The 21,174-nt window shown below is 35.7% G+C and overlaps 1 protein-coding gene across 1 annotated transcript in view; it reads left to right on the forward strand.

Annotated features, from left to right (window-relative positions):
• LOC140754959 (multiple PDZ domain protein) overlaps window positions 1–21,174 on the forward strand; it is a 193,711-nt gene that overhangs the window by 154,581 nt on the left and 17,956 nt on the right. The window contains exons 26-27 of the mRNA XM_073090118.1: window positions 10,004–10,098; window positions 12,387–12,456. Of these exons, the coding sequence (XP_072946219.1) occupies window positions 10,004–10,098; window positions 12,387–12,456 (165 nt within the window). The remainder of the gene's footprint in view (window positions 1–10,003; window positions 10,099–12,386; window positions 12,457–21,174) is intronic.

The following is a 21,174-nucleotide window of genomic DNA, read 5'->3' on the forward strand; positions in this document are numbered from 1 at the left end:
TAACACTTTATTAGGTAGAAATAAGCGTGGCGGTGGTACTGCCGGAGTTAACCCATTGAGAGTTCTACCACATTTAAAACCTTTCCTATCAGGGTTTCTTCTAGACTGTCCCCTTACCATAACCGGAACACAGTAATGCCTCTGAAATAGTTCTGATGACATTTTATCAGGAGTTAAAATACGAAAGATTAAACCGATTTCAATCGCTGGAGATAAAGCAATATTATATTTTTTTTAAATACGAATGATGGAATATAATAAGAACACTTGCTGTTGTCGCAACCAATAAATAAAAACAAACACAAAAATAAAAGTTTCCTCGCGCTAATCTGCCAGACATAAAATTAATCACAAATATTGCAAAAACTAAAACCGATCGTGTGCCAAAACGTGAAAATACATTTAATAGTTGCTCACTGATAGAGATTTTGCCAAAATATCTCAATGTATCGGAACTAAAATTCTGCAATATGAATTACAAAAACGAAATAAATTTCGTTGTCATAATTGAATTATGTAATAACCAAAATCGAGAAGGTGGTAGAACCCTGTGTGGTACGGCTCCGGCGGCATCACCGTCACACCTATTTCTGCCTAATAACAGCAGTTAAGTGCTGCTGTGTTCTGGTTCGAAGGGTGTGGTAAGGGAGACATACTTTTTGCGGCATTCCAGCTGAGTCCTCAGGGATAGCGGCGCATTTGTGGCCGACCTCAGGTTGGAATATTTAATTCCATCTGGGGTTGATTACAGATGTACATGGGCGGCAGTAGCCACTTACCATTAGGTGGACTGCATGCTCGTGTGCTACTCCTATATTATACAAAAACTAAAACCGATCGTTTGCCAAAACATGAAAATACATTTAAAAGCTACTCTCTGATAGAGATTTAGCCAAAATATCTCAGTGTCACCTGATAGATAGAGCGACGGAAATGTTAACATCACGTAAATGTCGAGATGAGAAATTTATACCATTTCTCATTTTGAACGCTTATGTAGAGTTCTGATGTCTAAGTGTAGAGTTCTGTCGAAGCTATTACTGTTCAAAACATCTCTAAATGTAAAGTTGTGTCGAAGCTATTAGTGTTCAAAATCTACATTAAAAGGTATAACTCTATAAAGTTCAAATTTAGCATCACTGTTATGCAAGCTCTACATCAATTTCTAACAATAACAACAACAATAACAGTAATTAACTATTCTGTGTCTTGATTTGAAGTAGTCGAACCTATTAGAACTCTATATTAGGGTGTTCAAACTCTACTATTTAAAGTTAGAACCCTATGAAGTGGTAGTTTGAAGGTGGTAGATTTCTCGGAAGTAGGTCTTTCTAAGTGGTAGATCTTTGGGGTTTCGACTACACCACCGCCACACCTGTATCTGCCTATTAAAAACAGTGTTAAGCGCTGCTGTATTCTGGTTTGATGAGATACTTTTCCGAGGCGTTTGAACTTAGTCTTCAGGGGTAGCGGCGTATCTGTGCCAGACCTCAGGTAGGAATATCTAATCCTATCTGGGGTTGATTACAGTAGCCACTTATCATGTTCGCTTGCTACTTCTGTATTATAAAAATGTCGACTTTTATTTTTATTTTGATAAGCTTTTTTTGTTATCATATTCTCAATTATTTTGATTATCATTCGACCAATCATCGAAAACTAATCAATATACAACACAAACTCACTATATAGAATCCAGTGCCAACTCAGAAATAACACAAATACGTACAAAGCGTCCGTCTGTCTGTAGACCCAATCTATTGTTGTAAGATGAATCATGGGGACTGATGCCAACTGATAGATTAGGCGAAGATTAGACAGTGGGAGAAAATATCTTAATTGAATTGTATTACGAACACAATATATGTATATCCTTTTATTTGCTTTTTAATATTACTTATACGTTTTTTGGGGTGTTTTCGAAAATGGGGAGAGTAAATTTTGCAAAAAATGGCATGATATTGGCTTCTAATTATTGGAAAGGTTTGCAGATTTTTATTTGTTTAGATATATGTTACCGATTATACGATATGATACGATACAATACGATAAAATACCTACTATAGTAGGTATGAATATCATACTGTATTGTACCGTAAGCTATATAGTTTACGGTACAATACGGTATGATACAGTACTATATGATACGATACGATACGCTACGATACAATACGCTACGCTACGATACGATGCAATACGATACGACACGATACGGTACGATTCTATGTGATTCGATGCGATAGATACTACACAATACGATCTAATACGATACGACATGATACAATATGCTTCGTAACGTTACAAGCCTAGAGGACAATTCACCACTTTTCAATCGAATTATTACATAAAAGTACATGTTAATCAACCCCCTACACCCTGATAACCAAACTATCTACTATACTATCATAACTATTCACGTATTCCCAAGAAACTATTCAACAACCCATACAATATAACATGTGTATTCCCCAATCTCCCCCAAAACATAACAAAAGACGCAAGCCCAACAACGCCGAAATTTTCCAGCCTTCCTCATAAATATTAAAAATATGCTTCCGTTCTCACTTTATATGTGTTGTGTGTGTCTTATACCTAAGAATAAATACACTATTTCATGAGACATTACATGTTCCAACTTTATAATATAGGAGTAGCAGACCAGCATGTAGTCCATCTGATGGTAAATGGCGACTGCCGCCATGGACATCTGTAATCAACCCCGGATAGGATTATATTCCTATCTGAGATCGGCCAAAGATGCGCCGCTACCCCTGAGGGCTAACCTGGAACGCCTCGGATAAGTATGTCTCCCTTACCACACACTTTAAACCAAAATACAGGAACGTTTAAACTGTTGTTATTACTATCGTATCTTTTTAGGTATTCACAAGAAACTATATAAAATATGTGTTCCCCAATCTCCCCCAAAACATAACAAACATAAGACGCAAGTCCAACTATGCCGAAATTTTCCAGCCTTCCTCATAAATATTAAAAATATGCTTCCGTTCGCTTTCTGTATGTGTTGTGTGTGTGTGTGTGTGTGTGTGTGTGTGTGTATATTATACACACACACACCTTAGATATACACTATTTCATGGGACATTATTTAGACGTTCCAACTACGATTATTTTCGCTTCGGAAAAGTATGGCACATCACTTACAATCAGGGAGACTGATAAACATCCAGTTTCCTACTTTGGCGTTATAAAAATATTCCTCAAAAATCAAAATATTGATTGACTCACATATTCATCAAATTAATCTATCTAGGTATATAGTAAAAAAAAATGTGCTGTTTTCCAAAAAAAAACCGATTGAGAAGAGGTTTTTGACGCCTGTTTTTTTTTTCAAAAATATTCTTCCTACATCGTGTAATTCAAAAACTTCCTACTAGAGAAGATTAATTAGATTAACTAGCAGTGTCGAAATAACTAGAATTTGACATTGAAGGTCTAGAAAGCTGTCCTTTGTATTATATATAAATTGTTTGCTGAAATAAATTTTACGACTCCCAGAACTTGAGTCGTAAACCTTGCCGTGCGTTTTACTACTCATATATCTATATAAAATTGTTTGTCATGTAATCGATATAAATATATAGGAAATGTAATATAGATAAGTGGCAAATGAGCCTATATCGAATCTGATTGCTGCTCACTTCAAATAGGGTTAAATCAATCGATTGTACTCGTAATGCAGCGTTTTTCAAAGTGTGGATTTTGACCCCCTAGGGGAGCACAGGGGGTCACTCTGTAAGAGAGATACGAAGGGTCGCGAAACCTCAGTAAAAAAGAAGAAAAACAATATAAACATCAAAAACATATTTTTAGTAATTAACTTTTAAATTTAATGAAATCCGTTTCCTTTTAAATTTAATATATCCTTTTTACTTGCTTACGTACGTACTTAGTTCAAAAAATAAATAAAAATATTTAACAAATTTAATATTTCTAATAATAAATAAAAGTTACAAATAGAAGAGGAGGTAGGGGGTCGGGGAATATTTTTACATACAAAAATTTTATGCGACGAAAAAGATTGAGAAGCACTGCCGTAGGGAGAAAATATTTACCAATTTTTCTAGTCTAATCATACGCTTTCAAACAAGAAATTTGACATCAAAACCACGCAGTTTTCGCGTGATTCAAACAAATAGACGCTTTACATTAGTGAGGAAGAATTCGAAATCGAATTTGAGATTCAACAACAAAGAAAGCTAGGAAAGATTACACGAAACGGATACATCTAGTGCTTTAATTAATTACGTTTAAGATAAACAAGTATAGTCACGGGTAAACGCTATGTTCTCACAATTGGAGCAACGCCAAAACGTTGAACGAAAGTAACAAAAAATTGGCCAAGTGTAAGTCGAACTTACACAGAGGATTCCGTATCACAAAAAATCATATTTTTTTTATTTTTAGGGTTCTGCACCCAAAGTGTAAGAACGGAACCCTATTACTAAGACTCTGCCGTCTGTCCTTCCTTCGTAGGGATTTACCTTTAAACCGTAATACTCGTAGATACACTTGAAAATTTTAGTATTTGTTATTTTAGCAGCCATTTAAGTAAATGCATTGAAAATGAAAATTTTAAATGTCTTCATCGTTTGTTCATTCATCCATTGTTTCAATAGATAAAGCTAAAAATATTGAAAAATTGTGGTTTATTGTATAGCGACCCCCATGTATTTTCAACTTTTTTATTTTTAGTATTTCTTGTCATAGCGGTCTTGAAACTTGATTTTTTTAACAATTCACTAACTATTTAACAATTTCAAGTGTCTATCTATTACGGTTCAGGAGATAGAGCCCTGTGACAGACGGACCGACAGCGAAGGCTTATTAATAGGGTTCCGTTTTTACCTTTTGCGTACGGAACCCTGAAAATGCGCGAACAAGACGAATGAGTGACTGAATGAACGAACAGAGGATAACGACCGACTGATTGGCGGACTTCGCGAGATTAGACTGTAATTTATTTTGGAAGACTTATTTCGTTTTATTCTTTCTTTGTTTCTTGTCATCTCTTGACGGGTTTAAGCCGATGGATTTGCATACGCCCTTCGTTAGGAGTAAATTCGCTGGTCAATGTACTTTTATAAATTGGTCGGGTTTTTTGTTAATGATAGTATTAAATTGGTATGTACTATGCGGGCGACTTTATCTTAAGTGCCCGCTGCCGCTCATGGACATCTGTAACCAACTAAAATACAGAGGTTCCATCTGCCGATCACAGATACGTTGATACTCTGACTAAGAAGTTTCGAAGGTGTTCGAAGGCACCACCGCCACACCTATTTCTGCCTCATAACAACAGCGTTAAGCACAGCTGTGTTCTTGTTTGAAGGGTGTGGTTACGGAGACATACTTTTCCGAGGCTTTCCAGGTTAGTCCTCAGGGGTTGCGGCGCATCTGTGGTCGATCTCAGGTAGGAATATCTAATCCTATCTGGGATTTATTACGGATGTCCATGGGCGGCAGTAGCCTTTCCATCAGATGGATTGCATGCTCGTCTGCTACTCCTATATTATGAAAAAAAGGGTGTTTTTTTGTTTTTATAACAATTTAGTTAATCCACTGTTACTGTTTTGTTTACGATGTTAACTTTGTGGATTTACGTAAAGTTCGATCCAGTTAGTTGTGAAGGCAGCTTAAAGTTGACTAAGTATTGGAAAGTCCGTGGAAGTTGTAAGACCACTTCCGTGCATGAATTAGTAGATAAATTTGTTTTCTTATACGTGAGCTTATTTATTTTCGATTTAAATAAACAAATTTACAAATACAAAATATTGGAGTGATTAATAAATAATTAAGTTAAAGGATAAAAACGAGTACCTACTTACTATATGTTGACAAATTAATATAATATTATAATTAATATCATAATATGCTGGACACTGTGATAAATGTTGTGATAATGGAGGATCGAGGTTCGAATCCCTTGAATGCACCGGATTTTTTTCTAAATTCGTGAGCGCTAAAATTTCAAATGTTGCTAGGAAACCTAAGTAATTGAGAGATCTTACACCCTTCCCGGGGCCGTTGGCCGGGCGGTTCGAGCTCCCACTCTTGCCACCCACGACCCAGAGCCCCCCTTTTAGTCGCCTCATACGACAGGCAGGGGATACCGTAGCCCTATTCTTGTCCCGGAACTACAGGGAGACCGCGCCGATAGTAGACTACCTAACGCTTCTCATTGTGTAAAGAGAACCGTAACAATCCACACTTGGCTAGCCTATTAGACTAGGTACCTTATGCTTCTCATTCCGTCAATAGAACTGTACGTACCCAGCAAAGGATCAGCAAAAGTTTTCTATTTTTGTAACAAACTCTTATCAAAATTGGCTCTACCATTACCAAGATTTGTTAGGACAAACAAACAGACAGTCAAAACAGACCTTCATTTCATTTTCAGTCTTCAGCGATGAGATCCATTCGCAGCTAAAAATAAACAACATTATAATCACAGGCTAAAAATAACTGGTAACTACAGAACCAAACAGATGTAATCGAGTTGTTTTTGGCGCCAAAATGCAGTTTATACGGTATTGTTATAACTAACGTAACGTTTACTCAACGTTTATTGCTAGCTAGTTTTCGCCTGCGGCTTCGTTCGAGTACCTAATTATACAAATGTGTAGGTTTCCTCACGATGTTTTCCTTAAAAGACAAAACAAGATAATTAATTTCTTTCGTTATTACTTAAGGTTTCATTATAAAAATGCTTAGACTACAATTTTACGAGTTTTGATAAAATTTTAATCACTGGGCGATCGTTATAAATTCTAATATGCGGATAGAGATAGAGATTGATTGAAGGATAGAAATTGTTTTGATTTGTGTAGGTTTCCAAAAGCTTGTAGCCGATCTAAAGAAGTATCGATTTTTAAAAAATCAAACGAAATTAGACGCAAGTGCTTGCAACGCGTCCACACATTTGTGCATTTATAGGTTTAGAGTTGCGCGAGTTTGTAGATGCAACCTAACAATAACAATTACATGCCACAAAATGCATTAACAAACTAGATGCTATTCAAACGTAAACATAACAATAACAATCTGTAACAATTGTTAGGCACGGTGCATCTGGTATAACGTGGTTTATGTGCAATCTTGAGCGCAAGAATAGCTGTTCTGGGCCTGTTTCCAGGCTCAATTTGGACAGGACTTGTAAAGGTGTGGGTTGGGTGTTTTACTGAACAACCAGACTTTGACTTTTAAGGGTGACTTATAAGGGGTGTCAAAATTTCGTCTCAACAAACCTTTATAAAGGAAATTATTAAGAAAATGTTATTACACAATTAATGAATATTTAAATGATATAATTATTTCAATGTGTCATTAGTGAATTAAATATTTATATTGGTTAAAAAAATTATATATCATAATTTCATATTTTATACTATATACAAAATAAAAGGACATTATACCTATTATTGGACACCTATTGTACAAACTTATTTGCAAATGAAGACTGATTTGATTTATTTGATTAAAAACAAATACAAACGTGCAGATAGAGCATTTGACTTGGTTTGTTAATAGAAGATAACAATTACACGCCACAAAATACATTACAAATAAACATAACAATAACAATCTGTAACAATTGTTAGGCGCAGTGCATCTGGTATAACGTGGTTTATGTGCATTCTTGAGCGCAAGAATAGCTGTTCTGGGCCTGTTTCCAGGCTCAATTTGGACAGGACTTGTAAAGGTGTGCGTTGGATGTTTTACTGAACACCCAGATTTTGACATTTAAGGGTGAGTTTTAAGAGGTGTCAATTGAGATTGTAGGTAAAACGCTATAATAACGTAAAATTATGCCACCTCCGGTCGTGTCACACCTTATCAAAAATAATATTAAAAATTATTAAGAAAATGTTATTACACCATTAATTAATATTTAAATGATGTTTTTTTTAATGTCACATTAGTAAATAAAATATTGACAGGGGTTAAAAATTAAATCTGAAAGGTATTCTACAAAATTATTGACATAAGCTTAACTAATAATTATAATACTGACTATAATTTTATATTTGCATGCTTTTAGCAAAAAAAAAAAGGAGATTATATTAATTGAAGACCAATTGCACAGCCTTATTTGCAAATAAATACTGATTTGATTCGATTCAATAAAAACAAATGCAAACGTGCAGATGGAGCATTAGAGTTGATTTGTGTGTACAACATAACAATTACACGCCACAAAATACATTACAAACGTAAACATAACAATAACAATCTGTAACAATTGTAAGCACGGTGCATCTGGTATAATGTGGTTTATGTGCATTCTTGAGCGCAAGAATAGCTTGTCTTCGCCTGTATCCGGGCTTAATTTGGACAGGACCTATAAAGGTGTGCGTAGGGTGTTTTATTGAACACCCACAGTTAAGAACCGAATTTATACTCGTAGGTGCGTTTAATGGGTGTCAATTACGGATGTTGGTAGGACCAAGTACCTAGAATATTTTTAAAATTTGCGTTTTCTTATTTGCATTATTGTGGATTGACCTTAAATCTTTTAATTTAAATGCTTAACATTGTCGTTAATTTTTCTCTTAAATTCATATACATCCATTGTTAATAATCGATCCATCTAATGTTCTGCCTACCAAAGATCATTCTAGAAATTGACATTTTTTTCATACTAGACATTGTTAAATTTCGATCTAGAGTGGGAAAAACTTGCACAAATTGATAAACATGTAAACTCATAAACAGACAGCCTTTCAATGCGTTTAAAGCCTTTAAAAAGTTTTAGTACCCGTATCTTTTTAATGTATGTACGAATTATCTCTCATTAACATTACTTATCAATTTTAATAATGATACCAAAGAAATTATAATATAATATAACAAAATATGCCCCACATTTTCTGTGACTGACTCAGCACAATCGCTAATCCATCAATAATGAACCCAGATTCTAACGAGCCACTTGGCGCAGCGCCAACAACAGCAGGCTCAAGAGATCGCGGTTCGACGCATGCACTGCATGGGATTATAATTATGCGAGCAACGGTCGCGGTACACTTGAGATATTTCCATCTGGGTTGTATAAGGAAAATAATTGACAATTTTTAATCCAATTACAAAAATACCTAGAGCCAGGAAAGAAATCTAAATTGACAGCAGCGTTACAGTGATAGATTTGTCGTCAATCCATTACTGTCCCACTGCTTGGCATGGGTATCCTCCCAGAATGAGAACGATTAGAATAGTCCACCACGCTTGCCATGTATTGGTAGACTTCACACACCTTTGAGAACTTCTTTTAGGTATATAGGTTTGCTCACGACGTCTTCCTTCGCCGTTAAGGCAAGTTATGAATTTGTAATACGCACATAACTTTGACAAATCAGAGATCCGTGCCTAGGATTTAGACCTCAGGCCACCAGTAAAATTATCATTGCATATGTAATATAACGTATTGCTTTATATTATATAGTAAAATAAGACTCAGCAAAACCGCTAATCCATCAATAATGAATCCAGAGTCTAACGAGCCACTTGGCGCAGCGCCAACAGGAGGCTCAAGAGATCGCGGTTCGACGTATGCACTGCATGGGATTATAATCTTGCGAGCAACCGTTGTGGTACACTTGAGATATTTAAATCTTGGTGTAGTATAAGGAAAATAATTAATTAATATTTGGTATTTAAAATAATTGGCTAAGTGCGATTCGAATACGCACACGACAGATTCCGTACCACAACATTGTAATTTTTTTTAGTACTTGTTGTCATAGGAGTCTTAAAAGTGTGAGAGCCTTAAGAGCATTGTGAAAATTTTAACCGGTCTATTTATACAGTTCAATAGTCAGTGCCGGTCACCCATCCATCACCCGACCGGGCGCGAGATTTAAATCTTCCAAAGGCATATTTTCTTTGACTAACTAACGAGATATAACCTAACGAGATATAACTAACGAGATATAACCTAAAATTCAGATTTCAGAATTCTAATTTTGTAATTTATCTTCAACAGGTGAACGGCATAGTACTACACGGAAGATGTCATCTCAACGCCTCCGCCATCATAAAGGGCCTAATGGGTCCCGTCTTCAAATTCATTTTCTTAAGGTAAGCTACATTTATTACATACATGTGAAATTAGTAGGTAATATAAAGTTAAGTTCAACAAAAATTGATAGAAACATTTTTTCATTTGCAATACACGATCTGTAAGTTTTGCGAATGTGTATTAATGAAAAAGAAGAGTTATGGAATTTTTGCATTTTATTTATAAATTCGATTTTGGGATGGACCTATATGATAGACAAACGGGCAGACAGACAGACAGACGCGTTTATCCTCTGGGTACGGAACCCTAAAAGAGGAAGTTCTTTATGATGTTATTTTTTATAGTATAGAGGTAGCAAACGACCATGCAATCCACCTGATGGTAAGTGGCTACTGTCCCCATGAACATGTGTTAGCAATCCCATGTAAGATTAGTCCTATCTGAGATCAACCACAGACACGCTGCTCTCCCTGCCGACTGAGCTGGAACGCCTCAAAACAGTACGTCTTATTTGCCACTCTCTTAAAGAACACAGTTTAATACAGCTATTTTAAGTAATAAGTAAGTAGACAATATATACTAACCTAACCTAACCTAACATCTAAATATATATAACTCAAAGGTGACTGACTGACATGACATAGTGATCTATCAACGCACAGCCCAAACCACTGGACAGATCGGGTTGAAATTTGGCATGCAGGTAGATGTTATGACGTAGGCATCCGCTAAGAAAGGATTTTGATCAATTCTACCCCCAAGGGGATAAAATAGGGAAGGAAAATATTACTTCGTAACGCGAGCGAAGCCGCGGGCAAAAGCTCGTAGTTAATAAAGTTTACCAATTAATAAATTTCATTATTTTATTTAAAAGTTAATTATATTTATTTGTTTTATACCAACACATAAATGCTCGCTTTTAAACTTTTCCTGGTATTCGTAAGCTTTACATTTCGTTACTGCTGCGATGAAACCACAAAAACCTCAATCCTATTTCTATATTTATTTAAATCCTACGCCACAAAAGTTTTACAAAACTTTGTGTATATTTTTCGAATATTCGAATTTCGACTCGTGGCAGAATCCTTCGTGATTCAATTTCGGTGGTACCACCGCCACACCTATTTCTGACTAATAACAGGAGTGTAGCGCTGCCGTGTTCTGGTTTGACGGGTGTGGTAAGGGAGACATACTTTTCTGAGGCATTCCAGCTTAATCCTCTGGGGTAGCGGCACATCTGTCTGCCGACCTCATGTAGGAAACTCCTTAAACTATCCAAAAAGTGATTTTTGCAAAAAACAAATGTAGCGTTTTATAAGATTCTATGGTGCCATTTCGTGTAAGACTTTTTATGTCATTAACCTACTTCCAAAAGAAGAGAGGTTATCTATTAGTCGCGTATATTTTTTATGTACTTACAGGGACTTTTTCTTTTTATTGCAATTGTTGGAGATATATGTATATCGACATCCCGTTCTTCCACCCTGAGAGACATAGAAATATCCTTAATTACAATAATTTTGCAAAACCTCGGCTACATACATTTCACGACAGTTCCCTCATAATTTAAGAGATATTTGGGTACAAATTCTGTAGATATGTGTATGAGTATACTCATATATTATCTCCAACCCATTTCTCCAACCTTAGTTAGAAGGTCGTGATAGGATCGTGGTCGCTCCAGTTGTCCTTAATAGCTTAAATAATGGCTCATTTTATTATATTACGTCACAGACACACATAAAAGATCATATAAGAAAGAGGGGAACTTAATAAGCTTATGAGAACGATACTAGCTCGTACCGCGGCGTCCCTTGTTATTTTTAGAAGATTTTATTTAACTATCATTAATTCGATAGTATGTGTGTTAAAATTTCTGAATTTTTACCCAATCCCAACCGATTGAGTTGAAATTTCGAATATTTGTTGATGACAATGCATAATAGAAGTGACGTCATTTTAAAACCAATATGGCGTAAATCTCAAAATGGCGGACGAATTATTTTTTGTGCAATGTGCATACCTATGATATGGATATTAAGTGAGAATTTAAAAAATCTTCTGAGATGAATGGAATAGGGATCAAGTCGGGGCAAAAGGAGTATGAGGAGGACGGTAGGTAACCCCTGGATTCAGACTGCTTAAGACCGGTCGGAGTAGCGTAGTTTGGGGGAGGCCTATGGCCAGCAGTGGACTTTCAAATGGATGTATGGATGGATGGATGGATGGACTACAAGTGTGTTTCGATGTCTTGAATGATGTTAAGTGATCATTGCTCTCTGTAAATACCATAAAACATTTATTTTTTATTTTTTTATATTTATAGATTTTTTTTCTGTGATTTCAGACGTAAGGAGGCTGTTGAAGATGTAGCTGTGAAGCCGCTAACACAGTTTCCAGCGGGGATTGATGAGGACGTGAGTACTAGATTGTAGTATTATACCTATTTTGTTACTGGAACCTTCAAAAGGTACCCGGTGCCGGGGGAGCACTAAAAGCCCCCCGGTGGCCGTCCTCGGCGCTGCGTTGAGGACTTCGGGATCTCCAACGGAACGCAACCGGAGTCCTCTAAGCGCGTGGCCCCGTCGAGCTCTACCCTGAACACAAAAAATCCGTAAACACCCATACCCGAAGTAAAAATATTTTTATCATTTATATGTTTGACCGGAAATCGAACTTGGAACATTGCTTGGCAGACTGATACGCCACTACACCATAAGGACCGTTTAATTTGTTCTGTCCACAGGCCACTTTACCTATTAATAAATCATCCCTTATTTATACAATGCAATAGGTAGGTATAGTAAATTAATTAGCTTTCACATCTTTGATAATTACGTGTAATGGATTTACACCGCAAACACTTTGTCATATAACGCTATGAGTGTTGGACGATAATACTTTGTCCAGTATTAAAATAGATAGTTCATTATAGAAGTTAAAACTTTCATTATATTATATATAAAATTCTCGTGTCACAATGTTAGTTACCGTACTCCTCCGAAACGGCTTTACCGATTTTCACCAAATCTTATATACATATTCAGTAGGTCTGAGAATCGGCTACTATCTATTTTTGATACCTCTAAGTGATAAGGGTTGTTCACCCTTAACATTTTTTTATTTATATAGCAACACAACGTTTTCCGGGTCAGCTAGTAATGTTATAACATTATCTGACATTATTGACATTATTAACATTATTAACATTAACTGAAAAACTTTGAAAATGCGGTAGAGCTCTGTGATTAGACTTCGGCGGCACCATTGCCATTTCTGCCTAATAACAGCACTGTTAAGTGCTGCTGTGTTGTGGTTTGAAAGGTGTGGTAAGGGAGACATAGTTTTCCGCGGCGTTCTAGCTTAATCCTCAGGGGTAGCGGCGCATCTGTGGCCGACCGTGGGTAGGATTCTAATGTTGTCTGGGGTTGATTACAGATGTCAATGGGCGGCAGTAGCCACTTACCATCAGGTGGACTCTAACTCATCTGTTACTCTAAGATTATAAAAAAATAAAATGAATAGTTAATCAGAAAAGTTAAAACTTTCATTTTAGTTATAAAACATGACCAAATATTATATATAATAAATTATTTCATATAATATCAATAATAAAACCCCTCCTATAAGAATGTGGTGATAATAGTTAAAAAAATCTATAGTTACTAATAATATTATTATGTGTTACATAACTTCAAAGTTGCTGTTAAGTATCTAACAGGCGTTTTGATAAAAATGTTAAGCGAAATGTTAAATCTCATAGTGTAACAATTTCCGAATTTTATTCGTTTTACTTAAAATTTAATAAAAGAGACATAATCTGAATTAAAGGACAAATAATAAAAAATATAATAAAAATCTTTATGTAGCCAATTTACACCTGTGTCGTTTGACAAATTATTTAATAATAATTTACAATTTTTGGTACAATTCAAGTGAACAGTACCCTTACCATGAGTTTTCAAAACATCACACAATTTTACGTTACGTTTACTCAATCCATTATTCTGTTCCGTTTGCTTCAGTAGACTGAGTAAACGTAACAATAAGTAAGTGCTCAAGTCTTTTTGTCTGCCTCACGTGTTCGCAAAAAAGAGAGACAAAACATAAAGCGCCATTTTGTCAATTAAAACATTTAATGTTACCTTACTGACATTATAGTTCTGATACAATCCGCTAGGGGCGCTGATTGGAATTAGTATGGGCAAATACGTAAACAAGTACCAAAACAGTAATATTTGTCAAAACGTAAAAACTCATGGTAAGGGCACAGTGCTTTCTATACTTAGCTTAGCCTGTATCATAGAAGGTGGGGCTCTTCACAGAAATGTTTAGTCAATTTATCAATATTACAAACAAAGTAAATAATGTAAGGAGGAGTCTACACTCCTAATCCTTACTAATATTATAAATCCGAAAGTAACTCCGTCTGTCTGGTTGTCTCTTCTTCACGCCTAAACCAATGAACCGATTTTGAGACCCGAGAAAGGAAATTGGATAGTTTTTATCCCGGAAATCCCACAGGAAGTAGGGATGGCGATCTAAGAGAAGAGAGAGAATCGATATTTTGGACCAAAAAAATCGATTATTTTAATCGATATTAGTAAGAATTGAATCGTAAAGTATGCATTTGATCAACTTTGCTGAAGATCAAGCAAAGTTGTTGTCCATTCCATAGGTACGAATTTTCAGTTTTATGTATGTTAGTATGTCATATTATTTTCTTTTAAACGCGGGCGAAGCTGCGGGGAAAAACTAGTAGACAATATTTTTAAAATAGGTAAATCTGTGAAATCCTTGCCTTATCATGTCTGCAATAATGTACTCTATGGCTAACTTACACTGAATTAAAAAAAATGCATTTATGAATTTATTCGCTATGGACTATTGACGATATTCGTTTCTGAGCTGATAACATACAGGTCAGACAGGCTAAGAGTTCCGGCTTCCATCCCCGGTCAGATAGATATCATAATGATCAATTTAGATTTCTGTTCTGCGTCTAAGTGTATTTATTGCCTTTGGCACGTGGTACCGGTGGCACAGGAAAATATTTTGAAGGTGGTTTTCAGGAATTCATTTTAAATATTTATTTTTTCTTTTTAAATGTAACGGGTTCGAAGGTGGTAGAACGCTTTGTGGTTCGATGCCGACAGCACCACCGCCACACCTGTTTCTGCCTCATAACAGCAGTGTAACGCTGCTGTGTTCTGGTTTGAAGTGGTAAAGGAGACATACTTTTCCGAGGCGTTCCAGCTTAGTCCTTAAGGGGTAGCGGCGCATCTGTAGCCGACCTCAGGTAGGAATATCTAATCCTATCCGGGGTTGGTTACAGATGTCCATGGGCGGCAGTAGCCACTTACCATCAGGTGGACTGTATGCTCGTCTGCTACTCCTATATTATAAAAAAAGGAAATTACCTATATCGTTTAGATCCGGGAAGAAACTAAGCAACTTGTTTTATTTTTCTTACCAGCTGATTTGGCCCCAGCTACGTGCTATATAATTAGATCAAGAAATTTGTACGTGTGGCTTTTTTCCTGATAATATTATATCACCTACGCGAAAGAATAACCGAATTGGTTGTCTATTTTGTAACTACTTCTGAGACATATGGTGTTAGGGAGACATACTTATCCGAGGCGTTAAAATTTAGTCTTCAGAGATAGCAACAAATCTATGGTTAATCTCTAGTAGGAAGTATCTATAGAACTATCAGATGGACTCCTTGCTTCTTTGATATTTTGATAGAATAAATAAAGCTAATCACAGATGCGTTAACACTCCTGTACCCTTACCATGAGTTTTTACGTTTTGACAAATATGACTGTTTTGGTATTCGCCCATACAAATTCCAATCAGCGCCCCTAGCGGATTGTATCAGAACTATAGTGTCAGTAACGTAACATTAAATGTCTAAATTGATAAAATGGCGCTATATGTCTTGTCTCTCTTTTTTGCGAACATGTGAGGCAGACAAAAAGACTTGAGCACTTACTTATTGTTACGTTAACTCAGTCTACTGAAGCAAACGGAACAGAATAATGGATTGTGTAAACGTAACGTAAAATTGTGGGATGTTTTGAAAACTGCGACGACCCGCGTGGCGGAGCGGTCACCATGCCGGTCTGACGCGCAGAGGGTCCCAGGTTCGATCCCCGGCCAGACAGATTTCTAAATGATGAATTTAGATTTCTGTTTCTGGGTCTGGGTGTTTGTGTATTTGTCTCTGTGTGTGTCCATAGCACCCACGATACAGGGAATCCTAGTGTGGAGCTGTGAGTGTAGAAAGCGTTTTTTTTTTTTTAACTCGTGGTAAGGATACTGAGCATTAAGATAATCGCCTCATAAATGAGTGTGAAAAAGTGCATTATGTTTTTATCACAAATGTTTGCAAAAAATCACGGAAAATCCCTTAGTCATGTTTTATGCAATATTCTGCAATATGAAATAGTAAATTACTGAGTTAGACGACCCGTTATTATAAGGAATTGATAATAATACATAATTGAAAAGACAATTTGCCAGTTTTGAGATTTAAAACAGATTTGAAAAATATTTTTTAACATTTTTAAAATTTAAGTGACAATCCATAATTCTTCTTAAAAAGGATTGGCGTTGGAAATTGGGAAAATATGTACATGATGCGTTGTAACTTAGGACCGTCCTCGTTTAGGTACATGAAGCGTTTCAACTTAGTCCAGACATGAAGAAAAAATTTCAGGACTAAAATTTCAGGACTTAGCACAATATTATCATAAAAAAACAATGTGAGCCGTCACGGGACGCCTGGCAGATGTGAAACATCGACATTATTTTGTAAAAGTAATATGCAGAAAAGAACATATTGTGATAGGAACTAAATATGGCATAATGATAAAATAAAATATTACGATTGCGCATGGCGACGCGTCGCCACACCGTACACACTACTGCATATAGACTGTATATATATACCATCGTATAGCGTGGCGACGCATGCCACGGCATGCGTCGCCACGCCAGAAATCGGTTTACGTGCGGCTATAGATGTTTCACATCAATAACTTAATTACATTAATCAATCCAACTTAGTATTCGATTAGCAAGGAAGGAATAATCCATTATCTATCTGTAAGATTTACGGTTATTTGAACAATTTGATGGTAAAAATTTAGTTAATCGCACGAAGCATTACAACCTAGTCTTCCTTTTCTGTAAAGAATCATCTGCTGGATTTCAGCATAGACAATTTGATAATAAGAAGTTATAAACATAAATAATTTCCATTTTCATCACGAGGCGTTCCAACTTAGTCATTGGTTGTAATTAAATTCAGGAATATTTAGAGATAACGCTTATCAGTAATTCTTATTAATGACTTGCCAATTCTGTAAACTTCATGTACCTATGCATGTAATTTTGACAGACATGACCCAATTCAAATTATTGTTCAACTTAAGACAATTTTGGAAATAGTATCTCTAAATCCGTTAAACTATTAATAAACATTATCGTATCCGTATTTACGGATCTCTAAAAACCAGTAACGAATGAGCTCGTGTTAAATTATAATATTGTATTATGTTTATTCTTGCTTAGCACTGACCTTGCTAACTTTGGCTCGTGCTGTCCCGCTCGCACCCACAGCGCTTCGCTATCGTCGATGCGTGAGCAATTTTCCTACGACGCGCGGCCATTTTGAATAACAGTCTACTCGTGGAACTACAAGGTTTAATATCAATTGGCGCGAAACGTTTCAGTGTTTATCTTAAACCCGGGCGTGTATACGTCGTAAGCGCTATTTTCGTGCTAATAAAATTCGATTTGTTTCGCTGTGACTAAGGTTGGTTTTGCAGTGTTGTGTGACAGTTTGTTAGGTGTATTCTTTAACACATTGTCTATGTTATCTTTTATATAGCAATGTCATATTATTAACATATAGCTAGGTAGTTGAAAGATGCTACCGAGAAGCCGCGCACGCGTCGATTCGAAGTGTTTTCAAGTGAAGTGAAGTGTTTTTAATTCGTGTCAGTTTATTGCATAATGGCGTCTCCGTCTTAACACTCAAAACGTTCATAAAAGGGTAACTGAAACTAAATTTGTGTTATTTAGACATAGTACGTCATAGATATTAATTTTATATTTAGAAACTAATAACTTAACGTATTGGTAACGTTATAACTATTGTAACTTGGAATGCTACGTTTAAACAGAAAATGTTGTTTACATGTCAATTTAAATAACTCTGTTGTGAAAATTCCAAGTAAGTCATTAAACAAGTTAATATTCATTCATAAGTTATTAAAAATAACTTACTCGCGTATTTAAATGAGTATCAACAATTTATAAATAGAAAAATATAATAACTTACTTAGAATAGCGTGAAAAAGGAATAAAATAACTAAGTTGAGATTATAATAACTTTTAATAAATAGCTGTAGAGTTAGAAGATATGAAGTCTCAGTGAATTAAATCTACCCTTAAAAACTTTAGATCTTTTAGATTAAAATTCCTGATATATTTGACTGTCTAGGACGATTCTGATAAATAAAACTAAATATCGCGTCAAACGAGACTGCATTTGATATGTAGAAGGAAATTTGAAAATAAAAATGTATCTATGTAGGTATGTAAGACTTCGTAAATAAATGTTCGTAATATTAAATTAATAAAATCGAAAAACAAAATCGAAAAACTGGTTTGATGTGTATTTAGACAATAGAAACAGTTAGTCAACTTAATGTTCAAAATTTTTAGTAGTAACTGCTACCTATGGACATTTGTAATCACTTGTCTATTATATTGATTTTATGTAATGTCCTATCGGGCAATAACAAATTGTGTTACAATACTTTTTCTTATACTATCACAGGATCGAAACACTTTTATTTTTCTTCCTCCCAATAGAAAGTTTGAAGTCACAATAAATAGTTTCCGGCCCCTGTGGACTAAGTTATAACGCTTCTTGTAAGTTACCTGAGTACACGTTCAAACCGGAATACAGTGGAAACTAATAAATAAGTTTAGTAATAATATTTATGTAATAATTTTAAAGGTTTAGAAATTCATTATCACTTGCTAAACGGTGAAGGAAAACATCTTGAGGTAATCTGCATACCTGAGAGATTTATAAAATCAAAAAATCATATAAAAAATCAAAGGTATGTGAAGTCTACCAATACTTACTTGGCCAGCGCGGTGGACTAAGGCCTAATCTTTATTATTCTGTGAGGAGTCCCGTGCCCAACAGTGGGACGTTATTGGGTTGATGATGATGCTAGTAGTAAGATAGATTTACTTTTTTCTAGGCGTTTCAACTTAGTTCTCAGACGTAGCTATGCATATACAATTTATTTCTGGGTAGGATTTTTAGTCTAAATGGAGTCTATGGCGACTGTGACTATTTATTATCAGATAGATTGACCATACCCATTTGATACTTATTAAATAAATAAAGTTAAACTTTAAAAATCGAGAAAAGGATTCAAATGAAAACCCTTCATGAAATGTGAACTTCACCGAAATCCTAAAACAACTAAGAATAGATTGGAGAGAAAATAAAAATGCCTGAATAAACTTGTATAAGAATTCCAGAGATACCGTAAACCCTTCGGCGCGGAACTCTACTTTTGTAGAGTTAGACAAATCAAGTAAAAATAGGTATTCATTCATTCCTTACAACGATACGACATTCAGAGCGGATTATGTAGGTATATTACGTGTTCATTCATATTCTCAGGGCAAGGTGTATCTTATCTTTAACTTAACTTCATCTTAAAATATCTTCTTTCTTTGCAACATTGCAGATCGGCTTAAAATAACCGAAAAGATATTTACAGACACGACTCAGCTACATACATCGAAAACAGTGTACACACATCTTCATACCTTTAGATATTATCGAGCGATCAATCTTTTTGTATTATAGATAATTCAAAGATATATATATTGATGCTGTTATCGTAAAATAACTCATACATCTATGTGACCATCTATACACATAAATGAAACTTAAGTCTGTCTGTCGTAAGATAACACCGATTTTCTAAACTAAGATTTGTTCGCGATATATGTTTTTTTTAAATAGTAGAGAATTCTCATAGGATTATTTACATTAGTTGGTACTTCTTTATACGACTCATAACATTTAAGAAAGTTCCATCGATCCCATCGATCAAGAATCGAACCTGGAACCATCTTTAATCTGCGGTATGCTAACAGCATCACATGGATGTTAATGATACTTAACTGACCATATCATCATTATAATCATCATCATTAACCCATTATTGTCCCACTACTGGGCACGGGTCTCCTCTCAGAATGAGAAGGATTTCACCTAACCCAACCTAACCCTTTTTTTGTTTACGAGGGGGAACCTTTAAAAGGTACCCGCTGTCGTGGGAGCGACACAGGGTTACGTGGGATTCTTACCGCACTAATACCCCCCCGGTGGCCTTCCTCGGCGCTACGTAGAGGGCTCCGGGATCTAACCTAACCTGGTTAGGTTAGGTTAGCTCGACCTCGCAATCTTGCCGCCCGCAACCCCGGAAGCCCCCTTTTAGTCGCCTCTTACGACAGGCAGGGGATACCGTAGCCCTATTCTAGTCCCGGGACTACAGGGACAGAAACCTAACCTAACCTAACCTAACCTAACCAGGTTAGGTTAGATTCCGGAGCCCTCTACGTAGCGCCCAGGAAGGCCACCGGGGGGGTTATAGTGCGGTAAAAATCCCACATAACCCTGTGTCGCTCCCACAGCACCGGGTACCTTTTGAAGGTTTCCCCCTCGTAAAAAAAAAAAAGGTTAGGTTAGGTTTAACCATATCATTTTGAGCCAACAAGTGCTACAGATCTATAAGAGCTGATATAGAGCTATATTACATTAGTAATATTATATCAGGATCCCACAGTCGGTATGTGTTACTTGACACTAGTTGATAGTGTCAATAACATAATTATTTAACTATTAAGGTGTATACAACCTTTGTATATAGCTGACTTTTTAAAGGATAATATAAAATACATAACCATTCAAGTACCTACTTAACAGGAGTATTCAAAATTGTACATTAATTTGAACTTATCTATACATCTATAAATATAAATAAAATTGGAGTGTCTGTTTTTAATATTGAAATAACCGCTTTTTA

Source organism: Epargyreus clarus, unplaced genomic scaffold (assembly GCF_041222505.1).
Source record: "Epargyreus clarus isolate Ecla_fem2 unplaced genomic scaffold, WU_Ecla_fem_2.2 ptg000032l, whole genome shotgun sequence".
NCBI lineage: Eukaryota > Metazoa > Arthropoda > Insecta > Lepidoptera > Hesperiidae > Epargyreus > Epargyreus clarus.